The following is a 14,908-nucleotide window of genomic DNA, read 5'->3' on the forward strand; positions in this document are numbered from 1 at the left end:
GTTAATAAAACTTCAGCTCTCATTCTATCCATTGTGACCTCAACCCTCATGCCTAATTCCTCTTTTGCCTTCATCCTACATTAACTCCATCAACAAAATCAGCTGTACCTTTGAAATGTATCTAGAATCCAGCCACTTCTCACCAATTCTCCTGCCTGTTGTTCTACTGTAAAGCTCCTCACTTCTCACCTAAAGTATCACAAAAGTGTTCTCTGCTTCTGCCCTTGTTCCCTTTCAGCCTGAGCCTTACTATTAAGACTCATCAGTGTATGTCACTCTTCTCCTAAAAGCCCTCTAATCACTTCTCTGCTCATTCGGAATTAAAGCCAAAGTTCTTAAAATAGCCCACAAGGCCTTACATGACCCGATGCTGCTTTCTGCTCTCCCCAACCTCCTCCTACGCTTCCCCTCCCTCATTCTACTCCAGGCAGGCTTGCTTCCTTGCTGGCCCTTGAACATGCCAGCATGCTCCCTGTGTGCGGTTCTCTCACCTGTCAAGCCTTCCTCTAAAATGTGCTCCCTCCACAGCATGCACGGCCTCCTTGCTCAATTTCTTTAGGTTTTCTTCTGCCCATCCCCTCTAAAGTGATGCACCGTTCCCATTCCACCCCTCTCTTCTTCTCCCCTGCTGTATTTTCCTCCATATCACTTACTGCCTTTTCTTCTCTCAGGTTGTAGATTGTGAGCTTTATGAGAGCAGAGGTTTTGTCTCTCTGCACTGCTCCATCCCCAGCACCTAGGACACAACCTGCCACTGAGTAAACACACAATACATGTTTGAGTAAGTAGACGAACAAATAGCGTGCCTGAGTTCAGATTGGCAGAAAAAAATGCTGCGATTCTACTACCTGAGATGAGCTAGGAAGAGTGGAGTGGCTGCTTGGAGTCAGGTATTAAAATCCATGCCGCTTAGCCATAGAAAGAGAGTGTTCAAGAGAATTTCCGGAACATAAAGTGTTCTGTTCCAATCTAAACCACTGCGGAGAGTACTTAATGAGACAGTCATAGAAATAATTTGCATGAAGCTACTCCCAGCATTTTTAAAATGAAAGAAGAGTCACATTTCAAAATCTTCATAAACCTGTCTAATTGTAAACAGAATGATTTTTTTAGAGCTGGGGGCAAGTAGTTGATGAAAACTCTCTACTGGATTTACTTTTTTTTTTTAATTTTTATTTTTTTTTAATTATACTTTAGGTTTTAGGGTACATGTGCACAATGTGCAGGTTTGTTACATATGTATCCATGTGCCATGTTGATTTCCTGCACCCATTAACTCGTCATTTAGCATTAGGTATACCTCCTAATGCTGTCCCTCCCCCCTCCCCCAACCCACAACAGTCCCCGGAGTGTGATGTTCCCCTTTCTGTGTCCATGAGTTCTCATGTGGCACATATACACCATGGAATACTATGCAGCCATAAAAAATGATGAGTTCATGTCCTTTGTAGGGACATGGATGAAACTGGAAAACATCATTCTCAGTAAACTATCGCAAGGACAAAAAACCAAACACCGCATGTTCTCACTCATAGGTGGGAATTGAACAATAGATTTACTTTTACATTGAGCAAATATTAACAAGTAAACTAAAAATTCTAAGTACTCAAAATATTAGACAGGTGTTACTCAATTCTAACCTGAATCAGTACTACCCAGTATAGAACAAAGACCAGCACTGATGCATCAAAAGAGATTACAGGATGGTACAGAATCCAAAACCACATACCAGAACCAGATGGAAACATCACCTTTTGCTTCTTCTAAATGAGGGGTCAATAATAAGCATTTAGCTATATAGTTGTATTTTTGTATATATATTTGTGCCTAATTTAACTGGTTAGAAAACTGTATATAGTTCATACCATGTTCCATTAATTCCATGAATTTAATTCTCCCCTATTCATTTTTGTTGTTTTTATAAGGTCCCAGGCTAATAGAATTATTTTTAATATTTTTAAAGAGAAGTCTAAACCAGATGAACCCAAATGGCATTTGTGAAAAAGATTTTAGTTCCAGATAAATATTTCAGTTTAATGCAACCCAGATAAATAGTAACTTTACCAAATTGCTACTAAATATAATTTTTTTCCTATTTGGTGATACAGGCTATGGCAATACCTTTTATGTTCTGTCCTGCTTGTGCAAATCAGTGCTACTTTTTCTAAAGCTTAGGTTGAGAATCGATATAAAAAAATTACGTTATTATAATAGGCATCATTTTCACTAGTATTTATTGAGTACCTGCTCTGCCAAGGATTTTGCAAACATTTCACTTAATCATCAAAACAACCCTAAAACTTCAGTGCTGTTATGCTCACTCCAGTTGAGAAAACTCAGGCCTGCAGAAGTTGACTGCCGAGGGTCACTCAGCTGCTAAGTGGGGAAAACTAGAATTTGGTTTCCAGCATCCACATTGTTAATGTGACTTCCAAATATGCTTCATGGTCTGAGTCATACTGTGTGAGCATATGCTAAAGTCATTGTTGAGTGTATCTTCTTGTTGCTAAAGGTCTGCTATTTGAGGAACATTAATATTGTTTTGAAAATGGTGCTTCGACCTTGCCTTCTGTTTATAAAAAAGGAAACACAGGATTTAACTGATAATTTTGCACCTTTAAACTCCAATGGTAAAAGGCCAAGACCAAAATTCAGGGAATTTTAAGACCTGTTAATCACTGGTATCACATCCAGGATTGTATTAAATAAATGCTAAGTGATAGTCTTTCATTTTGAAGTCACTATAGTGAAACTAATAAATTGTATACATGATGAAACTTTCTGAAACTACTGGGGTTTTTATTGACTTGTAACTGGCTATAAACTTTTATTAAAATATTATACAGTTTATTTTTAATGTCTGCATGTTAATCTTGTTTGTAACAGTATTGTTATGCAAAATTACTAAATAGGTAATAGGAAAGAATGTAAGTTCTTACGAGTTTCAGAAATAAATTGAACGCTAAGATTTATCTTCTCTTCTAAATGTACAAGAGATAATACGGTAAATAGATGACTGGTGTAATCTTTGAAAGAAAATAAAAGTTAACCATATTTGTGATCATTTAAAAAAGAAAAATGAAAACTTGACATTCTTTTAGAGTATTTTCATGTGCCAAATATATGAATTTTCCCCATATCATTTAAATGATTAAAAGCAAAATAGTATTTGGGAATTACATTTTAAACTTCTCAAGGTAGTTGTGAAATCAATTTTATAAAGAAAAAACATTGATTCAAATTTTAGTTTAAGGAATCTTAGCACGCCAACACATGTGATATTTTTGGAAAGCTGGTGCAGCCCAGATTGCCTTTCATTGAGAAATACAACAGAGTACAGAAAGTGCTGGTTTCTATATTACATGCTGTAATGCTCCCTAGAAACTCAGGCTTTGCAGCAAACTAGAGGATACATTTTCTTTTCTTCTTTCATATGCCATATTAGCTTTGAATATTGTATATTTAGAAATAGCAATAGTTTGGCTGAATAGTTGTCTCTTTTACTTTCCTGGGTATCAGGAAATCATTTCCTGTTCTGTATTGTATTTGAGTTTTAGTAGTAATCCTGGTGGTAGTGCTCTTTGACTTACGAGATCCTGTAACTACCTATGAATAAAGTTATTTTTATATTAGCAGTAGTAGATTAAAAATAAGTTTTGAGCTTTAAGATAAAGGACATCACCACTGTATTACTTTGAAGGGCAGCTCCAAATAGCTACTCAAAAAGATATCCTGCAGCAGAAAAAAGCTTGGACATGGGAGACAGACAGATCCATGTGGCCCTGGGAATGTCACTTAACCACTGTGGGCCCAGTTTCTACATTTGTAAACTTGAGCTAATCCCTGTCTCACAATATTTCATCTCAGTTGACTGACAAGACATCACATGTAAAGCCTCAGCACAAAGTCTAATACACAGTAGCTAAGTAGGTAACATTAGTCACTGTATTTCCCTAATCTTTGTTTAATTAATATACTGTCTTGAATAGTATTAATAAAAATACAGAATCAGCATGAGACCACATTTACTTTGGGGAATTTTTTTTTTTTTTTTTTTTTTTTTGAGATGGAGTCTCACTCTGTCGCCCAGGCTAGAGTGCAGTGGCGCAATCTTGGCTCACTGCAACCTCCACTTCCCTAGTTCAAGCAATTCCCCCACCTCAGCCTCCCAAGTAGCTGGAATTACAGGCGCCCACTGCCACACCCGGCTAATTTTTTTGTATCTTTAGTAGAGACGGGGTTTCACCATGTTGACCAGACTGGTCTGGAACTCCTGATCTCAGGCAATCCACCCGCCTCCTGGCCTCCCAAAGTGCTGGGATTGCCGGTGTGAGCCACTGCACCCGGCCTGTTTTATTTTATTTTATTTTTGAAGAGAAAGGGTCTTACTCTGTCACCCACTCAGGCTGAAGTGCAGTGGCACGATCATAGTTAACTGCAGCCTGGAACTCCTGGGCTCAAGCAATCCTCCTGCCTCAGCCTCCCACTATAATCCCAAAGTGCTAGGATTAGAGGTGTGAGCCACCACACCTGGCCTCGCATTTACTTTATACCTGGTGAGTTCAGGGAATTGAAGAGAATCAACCTCATATTTTGAGTGTAAGTCAATTTTAATTTGTATAATTCTTGGTGAATTATATACAGTAATTATAATTAGAACACATATTCCTTAGAAACTCCTTTTACATTACATAATTTAACTTACATTGCAACCCAGGGATATAAGCATTGAATGTATTGTTTTTATGCTGTTTTACAAGTTAGAAAAATGTCACTTTCTGAAGTAAACTGACTTCTTAAAAGTAGAGATGAAACTTGAATTTGAACCTGTGGGCTCTAAATTTTGTGTGGGCTTCATTAGATCATGTTGCCTTCTCACAGAAATAAATGTTCTTTCCTTTTATAGTGACATGTTAGTGGATGGCTGGCCACTATAAGAAAAAGCTAACTCAAGAAGCTAAGATGGTCTATAAATATGATAAGAATTGAGTATTTACTGTTGAGAGATTATTCTTTCTCAAAATAACCCTAAGACCTTTCATACAATTAATATATTCATTATACTTCAGTGTGAAGTAGACTTGGCTTGAAACGAGCTTTCTTTTCCTTGGGTTCTCTTTTTTGGCATTATTTATGATAAGTTTACCTAAATGAACTAATAGTTTCATTGTCTATTCTCTAGCACATTGCAAATTTAGAAAGTTAACAAATTGATATTTAGGGAGTGCATTTAATCTACTTAAAGAAACCTAAGTTTACATCAAAAGTATTAAATATTTCATATTCGGCACTATTCACAATAGCAAAGACTTGGAACCAACTCAAATGTCCATCAATGATAGACTGGATTAAGAAAATGTGGCACATATACACCATGGAATACTATGCAGCCATAAAAAAGGATGAGTTCATGTCCTTTGTAGGGACACGGATGAAGCTGGAAACCATCATTCTCAGCAAACTGTCTTAAAGACAAAAAACCAAACACCGCATGTTCTCACTCATAGGTGGGAATTGAACAATGAGAACACTTGGACACAGGAAGGGGAATATCACACACCAGGGCCTATTGTGGGGTGGGGGGAGGGGAGAGGGATAGCATTAGGAGATATACCTAATGTACATGATGAGTTAATGGGTGCAGCACACCAACATGGCACATGTATACGTATGTAACAAACCTGCACGTTGTGCACATGTACCCTAGAACTTAAAGTATAATAAAAAAAATTAAAATAAATAAATATTTCATATTCAACTTCATAAGTATTTTATAGAATAAGTCCATATATCCATATGGGAGTTTGAATGTTCTTTCTTTCTTAAGGTAACTAATGTATCTAAACTTCAAATTATTTGTCCAAAAGAACACACAAAAAAATCAGATAAAATGATTCATAATGAAAAATAAGATGGAGGAATGCAGACACAACATACGAAGATTCTACATATTGGAATACAGTAATTTGGGTTTATTCCATAGGTCAGTGTTAAGAACTATGTAAAGTTCTTGAGATTTTAGCTTACCAAAGAGTTAGAAACTAAACCGTTACCGTTTCATAATGCTAGTAGAAAACACAAGTCTTCTGGGTCAGAAACAAAGGACGTTGTAATTCAGAGCAAAAGCAGTAGCCAAGTGTCAGCCTGTTGCTTACACCAGTTCCTTATCCCTTTCTTCCCCCATATCTAACAGGGTTGACACAAAGGACCAATGACAGATGCCCATATACATGTGGGTTGTGTTAAAGGAGAACACTGACCTTGGGGGATTCATACAGGCCTGCTTTGTAGCTAGAGGGAGATATCGCCTAATCCCGCAAGGTTGCTCACTGCGAGCACCACCCTGAGAAATGGCCCAGATAAAAAGCAATCCCAAAGTCTTTCATTCTTGTTATTCCTAAAAGTATCTGCAGGACTGCTCAGGGCCACAGCAGAATGCCTTTCCCAACATCAAGTAGCTCTCAACATGTTTTCATGATAAGAGACACACTCCCCTAAAATATGGGAAATATTGACATCAGTGACAATGCTCTTTATGCCAGTGACTCTGAAGAGGAAGGAGGGAAATCCTGTACCCTTTGCAAAAGCCTGCAGGTGGTTTTGAAACAACCACCTCACTGATCTGGGCATTTGTAGCCATATAGGGTAGCCATAGAAGTTTGGGCAGGAAGGAAGTGTTGTAATCTTATTTTTATTTTATTTATCGCTCAAGGCATTATGTGGAGAATTGATTAGAATGGACAAGACTGAAGACAGAACCTAGTAAGAAGGCTGTTATGACAACTCTGTTAAGTACCACAAGATGATCTGAGCTCATGTAATCTGGATGCAGAAGGTGAACAAAGAGAGGAGTGCTGGGCTGGAGAGGGGGAAAGATGAGGAATGGGAAACAGTTGGGTTGGAATGGCACATTGGTGAGGAAATCAGCAGGTAGGAATTAGGGGGTACAGTAAGTTTGAGGATAAGATACCAGGTTCAGTTTTTGAAAAGTTGTTTTTGAAAGATTTATTAATTTCAGTGGTCTATAAGGTAAACATAACTGGGTTCGATATATACCAGGATGTAGAAAAAGGAATTTATACATAATTTAGAATCCAGTAGTGACATTTACCTCCTTTTAACTTAAAATTAGCCAGAATTATTCACTTCCTAGTTAGGTCTCTGTCAAACACACACACACAACACACAACACAATATTTAGCATTAAAGTGAATACTGCAGTCCACTAGACACTGTAACTCATGATGTAAAAATCTTAGTCAAAAATAGTACAAAAATTTCAACGTTGGTACCAAATAATATACAAAGTGTATAATATTCTCTAAAGTCCTTATCAAATGGACATGATGAATGGACACATCATTTACAATAATAATTTCAAATTATTCTCATTATAAGCCATATTTTAAAATTAATTAGGAGAAAATTTTATCCTCTTATTTCTCTATACTAAATTGTAATAATCAGTTTCCCATGAGTAAAGTGCATAGAGTCAAGAAGGAAAGAAGCCAAGGTCTGGATTACTAGATGATAAATAAGAAGTAACACATCTTGGTCAAAGTTCCAGCTAAAGGTGGCCCAAATCATTTCATAAACAAAATTAACATTCAGTTGTTGTTTTTGATCTATCTACTTTTTCAGCAACATTAGCTCTAGACACAAACATCTGATGCTTGAAAAGTTGGTAAGGGGGCAAAAAATGGGGTTTCAGAAGTCTGAGTCACTGATATTTTAGTATTTTTAATAAAGACGAAAATAATCCTGGGCTCTGAGAATGTAATGAGTGTTTCTTCATTGCACAACACAGAGCCAGCTGCCATGTTCTTACCTGATTGCAGGTATTGATGTCTATGCCCCCCTTCAGATATTCCACGACTTTGTCCAGGTTGCCTGCTCTGGCAGCACGGAGGAAGCTTGCATTGCTGTCAGACTGCGAGAAAAATAAAAGACCTTTAATGAACTGTTGATGAAATAGAAATATATCGAATACAGAAAGGCAAGAATGTTTACACTGAAGTCAGAAAAGCTTTAGTTGGAAAAATTTCAATAATACTGAGTTTAAAACATTGAATAATCATTCACTATATAAGGTAGCAACTTCACAATATTTCTAGAGAGTTGTTTAAGTACATTAAAAGTCAATATTTTAGAGTATAAAAGAATCATTAAAATGGAAATAATTGTTACTGCTTTATTCTAAATCTTCAGCCACATTTGAAGACGTGTTGATGCTAGCCCCAAATACTATTACTCATTCATTTTAGCTTCAAGATTCTAGTGACTTTATACTGAGCTAGTGTCAAGTCAAAAAAGAATCAGAAAGCTAAAGAAATTAAAGCTACTGGGTTTTTTTCTTTCTCTTTCTTTCCTGTTGGTTTTCAGATGCTTCTGAGAGAGAACACTGAGTATGGGTCACTTGGCAGTCATCTGGTCTCATTAGAAGGGAATAACAGAAAGCTCCGAGGGTGCTTTTAGGAAAGGGGATAGCACTACTTGGCAGGTGTGGACTGGGCTGATGCAAATTTTGTGATCCCAGTGATTTTGGATAAACACGATCAAATTTAAACCACCTGACATAATACCAGACTAAAATCTTTTGGTAAAGATGATCACTCTGGATAGAAACTGCTTTTTAAGTTTCTCATCTTCCCACACTCTTCTCAAAATCGGATGCTGGGAGACTCAGCTGAATTCTGCCCGTGAAAAGTCCTAAAGAGAGTTGCTCCAGATGCACAGTTACAATCACATGGCCCCCTGGCTTGGTTATAAAGTCTGACTTTTAAACCTTAACATATTGTTGGGTTCCAAGACACCTGCATAACTGTTATAATTTTTGTGATATAATATCTGACTAAAGAGAAAATGGAGGCATGAAAAGGGACATAATTTACCTATTAGGAATTGAGATGAAGGTTTGATGACTCTTAATCAAACATTCTCCTCACTAGGCTACACTGCCTCCCTCCCTCAAACAAAGTACTTGGCAAGAACCTCTTGGCACACTCAGTCAGAGCTATTTATTATGATCTGTGGTGATGTACAGAGATGGAAATGCAAGTATTTTCTCTGGGAGTTTCAAATATGGAATTACTTGCATACTGTTAAAATGATTTACACATGGGAAGACTGAAAACCATAGAACTAAATTACCTCACTTTTAACCCAAATACCAAGTGGCTTATATGTTTATAAATAAGATAGATTATTTATTAAGAGTTGAAAGGTGTGACTGAAATCTATACATCCAGAATTCATGCCCTGATTCTTCAGAAATGCATCATCATATGATTAATATCACACTGTTCTTCACTCTTCATCCTTCCTGAAGGCTGTACCAATGGCAGAGTGCCCCCAAGAATATCTGCAATGCTGCAGCGACTGAACTGTGACTCATTTTTAAATGCCTATTCTATGAAATTTATTTTGCTGTTTACAGCAAATGCTAAATTCCAGAAGGATTTCCTACCTTCATGTTTGCTGTCACAGCACTTAAAAGTGAGTTACAATACTGTGTATTATGTTATATTAATATCTCACAAGAAACATTAATTTTACTATAAAACAACAAAAATTAAATAGTATTAGGTTACAAATATAAAATACGAACATATTATTCCTGTATATAAAGTTTTTCCAAAACAAATCTGTGTGCTATATATTATATTAGAGGTTATTCCTAGAAAGTACTTCCAATTTGTACATAAAGCAGGTGCTTATAGGTAACATTTACTGAGTGTTTAGTGGGTCAGGAACAGAGCTAAAGGGGTCACATGTATTATATCACAAATACAACAATACTATGAGAAAAAAACTATTCTTATGCCCATTTAATAGATGAGGAAAGAGATTCAGAAAGTTTACAGAGTCACGTATTTACACACATTTCTTTAGTGGAAGACCTGAGATTTAATTTATGTTTATCAGTTCAGAGCTGTAAGTTTTATCTGCTATCCTATCCCACACCTTCAAAGTATCACAGTGGATATTACCACAGATTCCTAGCCTGTGAGCTCTAGGTTTATTTCATCTGCATTAACCACAGTTATGCCTTTGGTCTACATATTTACCCCATAAATCATGGCATTTGCTAAATAAAGTGCCTCAGCTGGAGAGAAAATTCTTGACTGCCATCCCTACCCTCACAGCTATCACCGCTCTATACGCACCTAAAAAATTAAGAGCCGACCTGAGACCAACTACTTAGAAACACATTCATTTGAGAATGAGGAAACAGGTGATAAAGGATGCTTTGCATTAAGAAGCCAATTGTCTGTCTTCCTCTACATGCTTAACACGATTAAACTCAGCAAAAGATCAGGTTGCTCTATTGTTCCTATAAAAAAGAATGCTGTGAACAGGTGGAGCCAGAAGAAGAGCCTAACACCAAAGGAATGAGGAGACACCTAGAAACACCAATGCAGCAGCCTAGAGTGGCAATGCTGGTCTGATGGGGCCTCAGGTATTGCTGAGGAGTATATAATAGACCATCTTTGAACCTTATCTGGGGATTGGACATGATATTGAGGATTGCTTTTGCCGTTACAGAGTAACGAAAAGTTTTCATAACTGGTTTTCTCTTTTCAGAATCAAACTTATAAAAAGTGAATGCATGTCAAAGTTATAGCAAATCCTTAGAATTTTAGCAAACAATGCTCCCAGTGTTCTGAAGGGTCTGGGTCCTATGGAAATGTAATATCTGAGCCATTCTGCCAAGGACCACTTCAGCAGTTGAGTCATAGGAGACTTTTGTGTAAGTTGAATTCTTCTAGAACCTCTTTAAAGGCTTTAGCTTCCCCCAAAGTGAGAAAATGCATTAAATGGAAATATTATTATAAAATAGTCTAAGAATGTAAATTTCAAAGACAGAAATAAAATGAGGTTTTAAAAGTTATGTATGAATATTGACATTATTGAAGCTCAAATTTATATACCTGCATAGAAATATATATTCTTCTCTCCCTTCCACACAGGCACAAGCACATCATACCCTACAATGAGGTCAATCTGTGATTAAGGCCCTTGACACAGCGCTTTGGATAAACAGTGGTTAGCCGGGTTATCTTCAATCAATACAGAGATGAAAGAGGATTCAAACATTCATGGAGAGAGATAAGCAATTTTTACCATGCTGTGTTTCCCAACTGATTATGATGAAAGCAAGAGTTTTTAAATCAAGTATAAGTAGGAGGAAAAACATGCTTTTAAAATAGACTGTTTTCTTTGCTCAACCAGGAAATTTCACACATAAAAGCATAATAAAGAGAAAATGAGGCAAAAGCAACTTCTTTGGGAGAAAGTCTCAGACAAATGTAAGACTATCCTCTCTCTGCTTTGCTGCTTTATGTCCCTAGGACTCTCAAATCCTAAAACAAATCGTGCTTATGCTCATAGTCAAACTCTGGACAAGGAATTCCAATGCTGAGCCCCACCTATTTTAATCTGCAACAGATGGATGTCATTAAAACTTGCCCCCTTTATAACCCTGGAGTGACATCTCAGGCCAAGAAAGAAAAATTTCCCATTAAATTCTTCTTGACACAGTTCTGTATGTTGTCTTGTATCTGAATATTAGAAAAACAGAACAACTTTCTTAGCACCCAGCAGTGTGGACATGAAAGGCAGGGAGGAACGTGCATTCATAGAGCCACATTATATCCCAAAGGAGTGCTGACCTGAAGGCTCTAGGAGCATATCCACAGGGGCCCATGAGCTTGCTACAAGTTTTTTAATTCTTTAATTCTGTGCTTATATTTCAATAATAACCTAATAAAGAAAATATTAGCATATTCCAAGTCCTCTACATGGCTACCCTATACGTGAGTATGACCATATAACTTCGGTATATGTCTTTGTGTTTATAACTCGGTACATAACAAGTGAAGTCCAAATGATATACAGATGCATAATAGACAGAACGTTTTGCTGTAGTACAGAGACAAGAATGGTCAGAGAATCTGCTCATCATACATGGCAGGAGATGACGAGCCAAAAGTGCGTGAGCAGCAGCAGTCAGTAGCATATTAACATATGCTCAGATGCTATCTTCATATGGTCCAACTTGCACTGACCATTAGCAGTGAGTGTAATAGAAAATCCACAGTGAAACATTTTTTCAGTTTTCAATTTTAGCTTTTATTGGTTTGCATACACAACTCTATCCCAATAGTAATTTCCTCTCCAAGAAAATAAAGAGAGCTTTCAAAGACTATATTCTCTTAAAGCTATTCTCTGATAGCTTTAAGTTTTATTAGCTTGAAGTAGGAAACAACACCTTAAAGTTATTAAGAATAGTTTGTACAACATACTTACAAAAAAGGTATTCTTTATATTATTTTTACTGGAGTCAAATTCAGAAACTAATTAAATACAGAACTCTGAGGTTATATCTTTTTTATTACTAAACATAATATGTTAAATTTAGTTTTAGACATTTCCATTCATTGTATTAAATTTATGCCCCTTATTTGAATAATACTATAAAACTTACATAAGTTTTACTTAATTTGTCAAAGTTTCTTTTTTATAGTGGCACAAGAATTTAAGGAGTTTTATGTGGTTTTATGTTTTTAATACTTAACACTATAATAAAAATAACACTGGAGGTCATAAATTTTATATACTTTAAAAGAAATCAATAGACTATTCAAGTTTGAGAACCACTTGTCTAAAAGGGTGGCCCAACCAGCAGTCCCTACTAGCCTTAAAAGAGTGACACTGAACACCTCCTCTGTCACAGTCTCTGGCTTATGGTGTGCCCTACACACATATTTGCTGACTGGCTAACCTTACGTAAAGCACATGCTCCTTGTGGAATTTGAGGAATCTGCCTATTTTCTTAGGAAGCAGTCATTCCTTTGTAAAAACAGGGTCATTTACCTGGCTACTCTGAGATCTGCATTTTTATAGCAATACAAAATAAATAAAACTTAGTAAAGAAACTTGAATAAGAATACCAGGAAAATAAGGGACATTTTTACAATTTTTTAGGTCTCTTCCTAGGAATGCAGGATAAGTTAAAATCCATGTCTAGCAAATTGTGACTTGTCTGATCTTGGGTCATTGTATGTCTCAATTTCCTTATCGAAAAAATAAATGTACTTTATAGAATTGCTAAGGAAAAAATGTGATGATTTGAGCATGCTTACCCCACTGACAGGCACAGAGGACACTTACTGAGTTTGTTTTGTATTAGTGGCTTTTCTTGTGAGGGATATACGCAAAATAACAATAATAAATCAAATTATCGATGCACACACATGACTTTCTTTAAATGTGAAGGTTCCTGGTGTTACTGTGCTGCCAGCAGCCCTAAGCTATACCAGAGTACTTAAAAATACACTGAGATTGCCGGGCGCGGTGGCTCACGCTTGTAATCCCAGCACTTTGGGAGGCGAGAAGAGCGGATCACGAGGTCAGGAGATCGAGATCACGGTGAAACCCCATTTCTACTAAAAATACAAAAAATTAGCCGGGCGTGGTGGCGGGCGCCTGTAGTCCCAGCTACTCGGGAGGCTGAGGCAGGAGAATGGCGTGAACCCGGGAGGCGGAGCTTGCAGTGAGCCGAGATCGCGCCACTGCACTCCAGCCTGGGTGACAGAGCGAGACTCCGTCACAAAAAAAAAAAAAAAAAAAAAAAAATACACTGAGATGTACAGGTATAAAGGGACAAAATAAACCAGAACTGGGTGTGATCTGTCACCAGTGATGAAGATGCTGCAGAGAACTCTCTTTGTGATATCTGAATGCTTGTACCTACAGATTTATACTTCTGTCCAAGGACTGCGCTATTGTTTAATTAATTCAGCTCTTTCCTTAGCTCACATTATTATTGCTATCTTGTCGAAACCAACAATTTGGGTTCAACCAAGAACTGCATGCTGGATATACTAGGAATTTTTAGAAAGAATTGCAGAAGTTACTTTCTTGCAGTCAGAACACATAAGTGATATAAAACACTTGACACTGCAAAACCCACTTGACAATTTCTATTCAGCTGCTACCAATATATAAACCATAAATTTGTACACTCTGGCTCAAGCATGCAGGTTAACTTACATATACAGTGTCCTTCAACAGCTCTTTAGATTGCTACTAAATGAAAATTACTGACAGGTCCTCTAATCTTCAGAGAGAGTAAATGTAACTTCCCAAAATAGTGTTCTTAATCCAGTGGCCTTTGTGTTAAGAAAATTGGTTCAGACATAAAAGTGAACTCTATAAGTGCTTTAGTTAGGAGAAGAAGATAGAGTAAACTTAAGTGTTTATATTTTTACTTTTTTTTATTATTATACTTTAGGTTTTAGTGTACATGTGCACAATGTGCAGGTTTGTTACATATGTATCCATGTGCCATGTTGTTTTGCTGCACCCATTAACTCGTCATTTAGCATTAGGTATATCTCCTAATGCTGTCCCTCCCCCCTCCCCCCACCCCACAACAGTCCCTGGAGTGTGATGTTCCCCTTCCTGTGTCCATGAGTTCTCATTGTTCAATTCCCACCTATGAGTGAGAACATGCGGTGTTTGGTTTTTTGTCCTTGCGATAGTTTACTGAGAATGATGTTTTCCAGTTTCATCCATGTCCCTACAAAGGACATGAACTCATCATTTTTTATAGCTGCATAGTATTCCATGGTGTATATGTGCCACATTTTCTTAATCCAGTCTATCGTTGTTGGACATTTGGGTTGGTTCCAACTTTTTGCTATTGTGAATAGTGCCGCAATAAACATACATGTGCATGTGTCTTTATAGCAGCATGATTTATAGTCCTTTGGGTATATACCCAGTAATGGGATGGCTGGGTCAAATGGTATTTCTAGTTCTAGATCCCTGAGGAATCGCCACACTCACTTCCACAATGGTTGAACTAGTTTACAGTCCCACCAACAGTGTAAAAGTGTTCCTA

The 14,908-nt window shown here is 37.0% G+C and overlaps 1 protein-coding gene across 38 annotated transcripts in view; it reads right to left on the reverse strand.

The window, feature by feature from the left end:
* The window catches only part of ANK2 (ankyrin 2), a 719,880-nt gene that overhangs the window by 208,771 nt on the left and 496,201 nt on the right, over positions 1–14,908 (reverse strand). For all 38 annotated transcript variants that reach the window (XM_055274818.1, XM_055274823.1, XM_055274814.1 and 35 more), the window contains one exon: positions 7,829–7,930. In XM_055274818.1, coding sequence (XP_055130793.1) covers positions 7,829–7,930 — 102 coding nt within the window. The remainder of the gene's footprint in view (positions 1–7,828; positions 7,931–14,908) is intronic.

Source organism: Symphalangus syndactylus, chromosome 4, assembly GCF_028878055.3.
Source record: "Symphalangus syndactylus isolate Jambi chromosome 4, NHGRI_mSymSyn1-v2.1_pri, whole genome shotgun sequence".
NCBI classification, from domain to species: Eukaryota; Metazoa; Chordata; class Mammalia; order Primates; family Hylobatidae; genus Symphalangus; species Symphalangus syndactylus.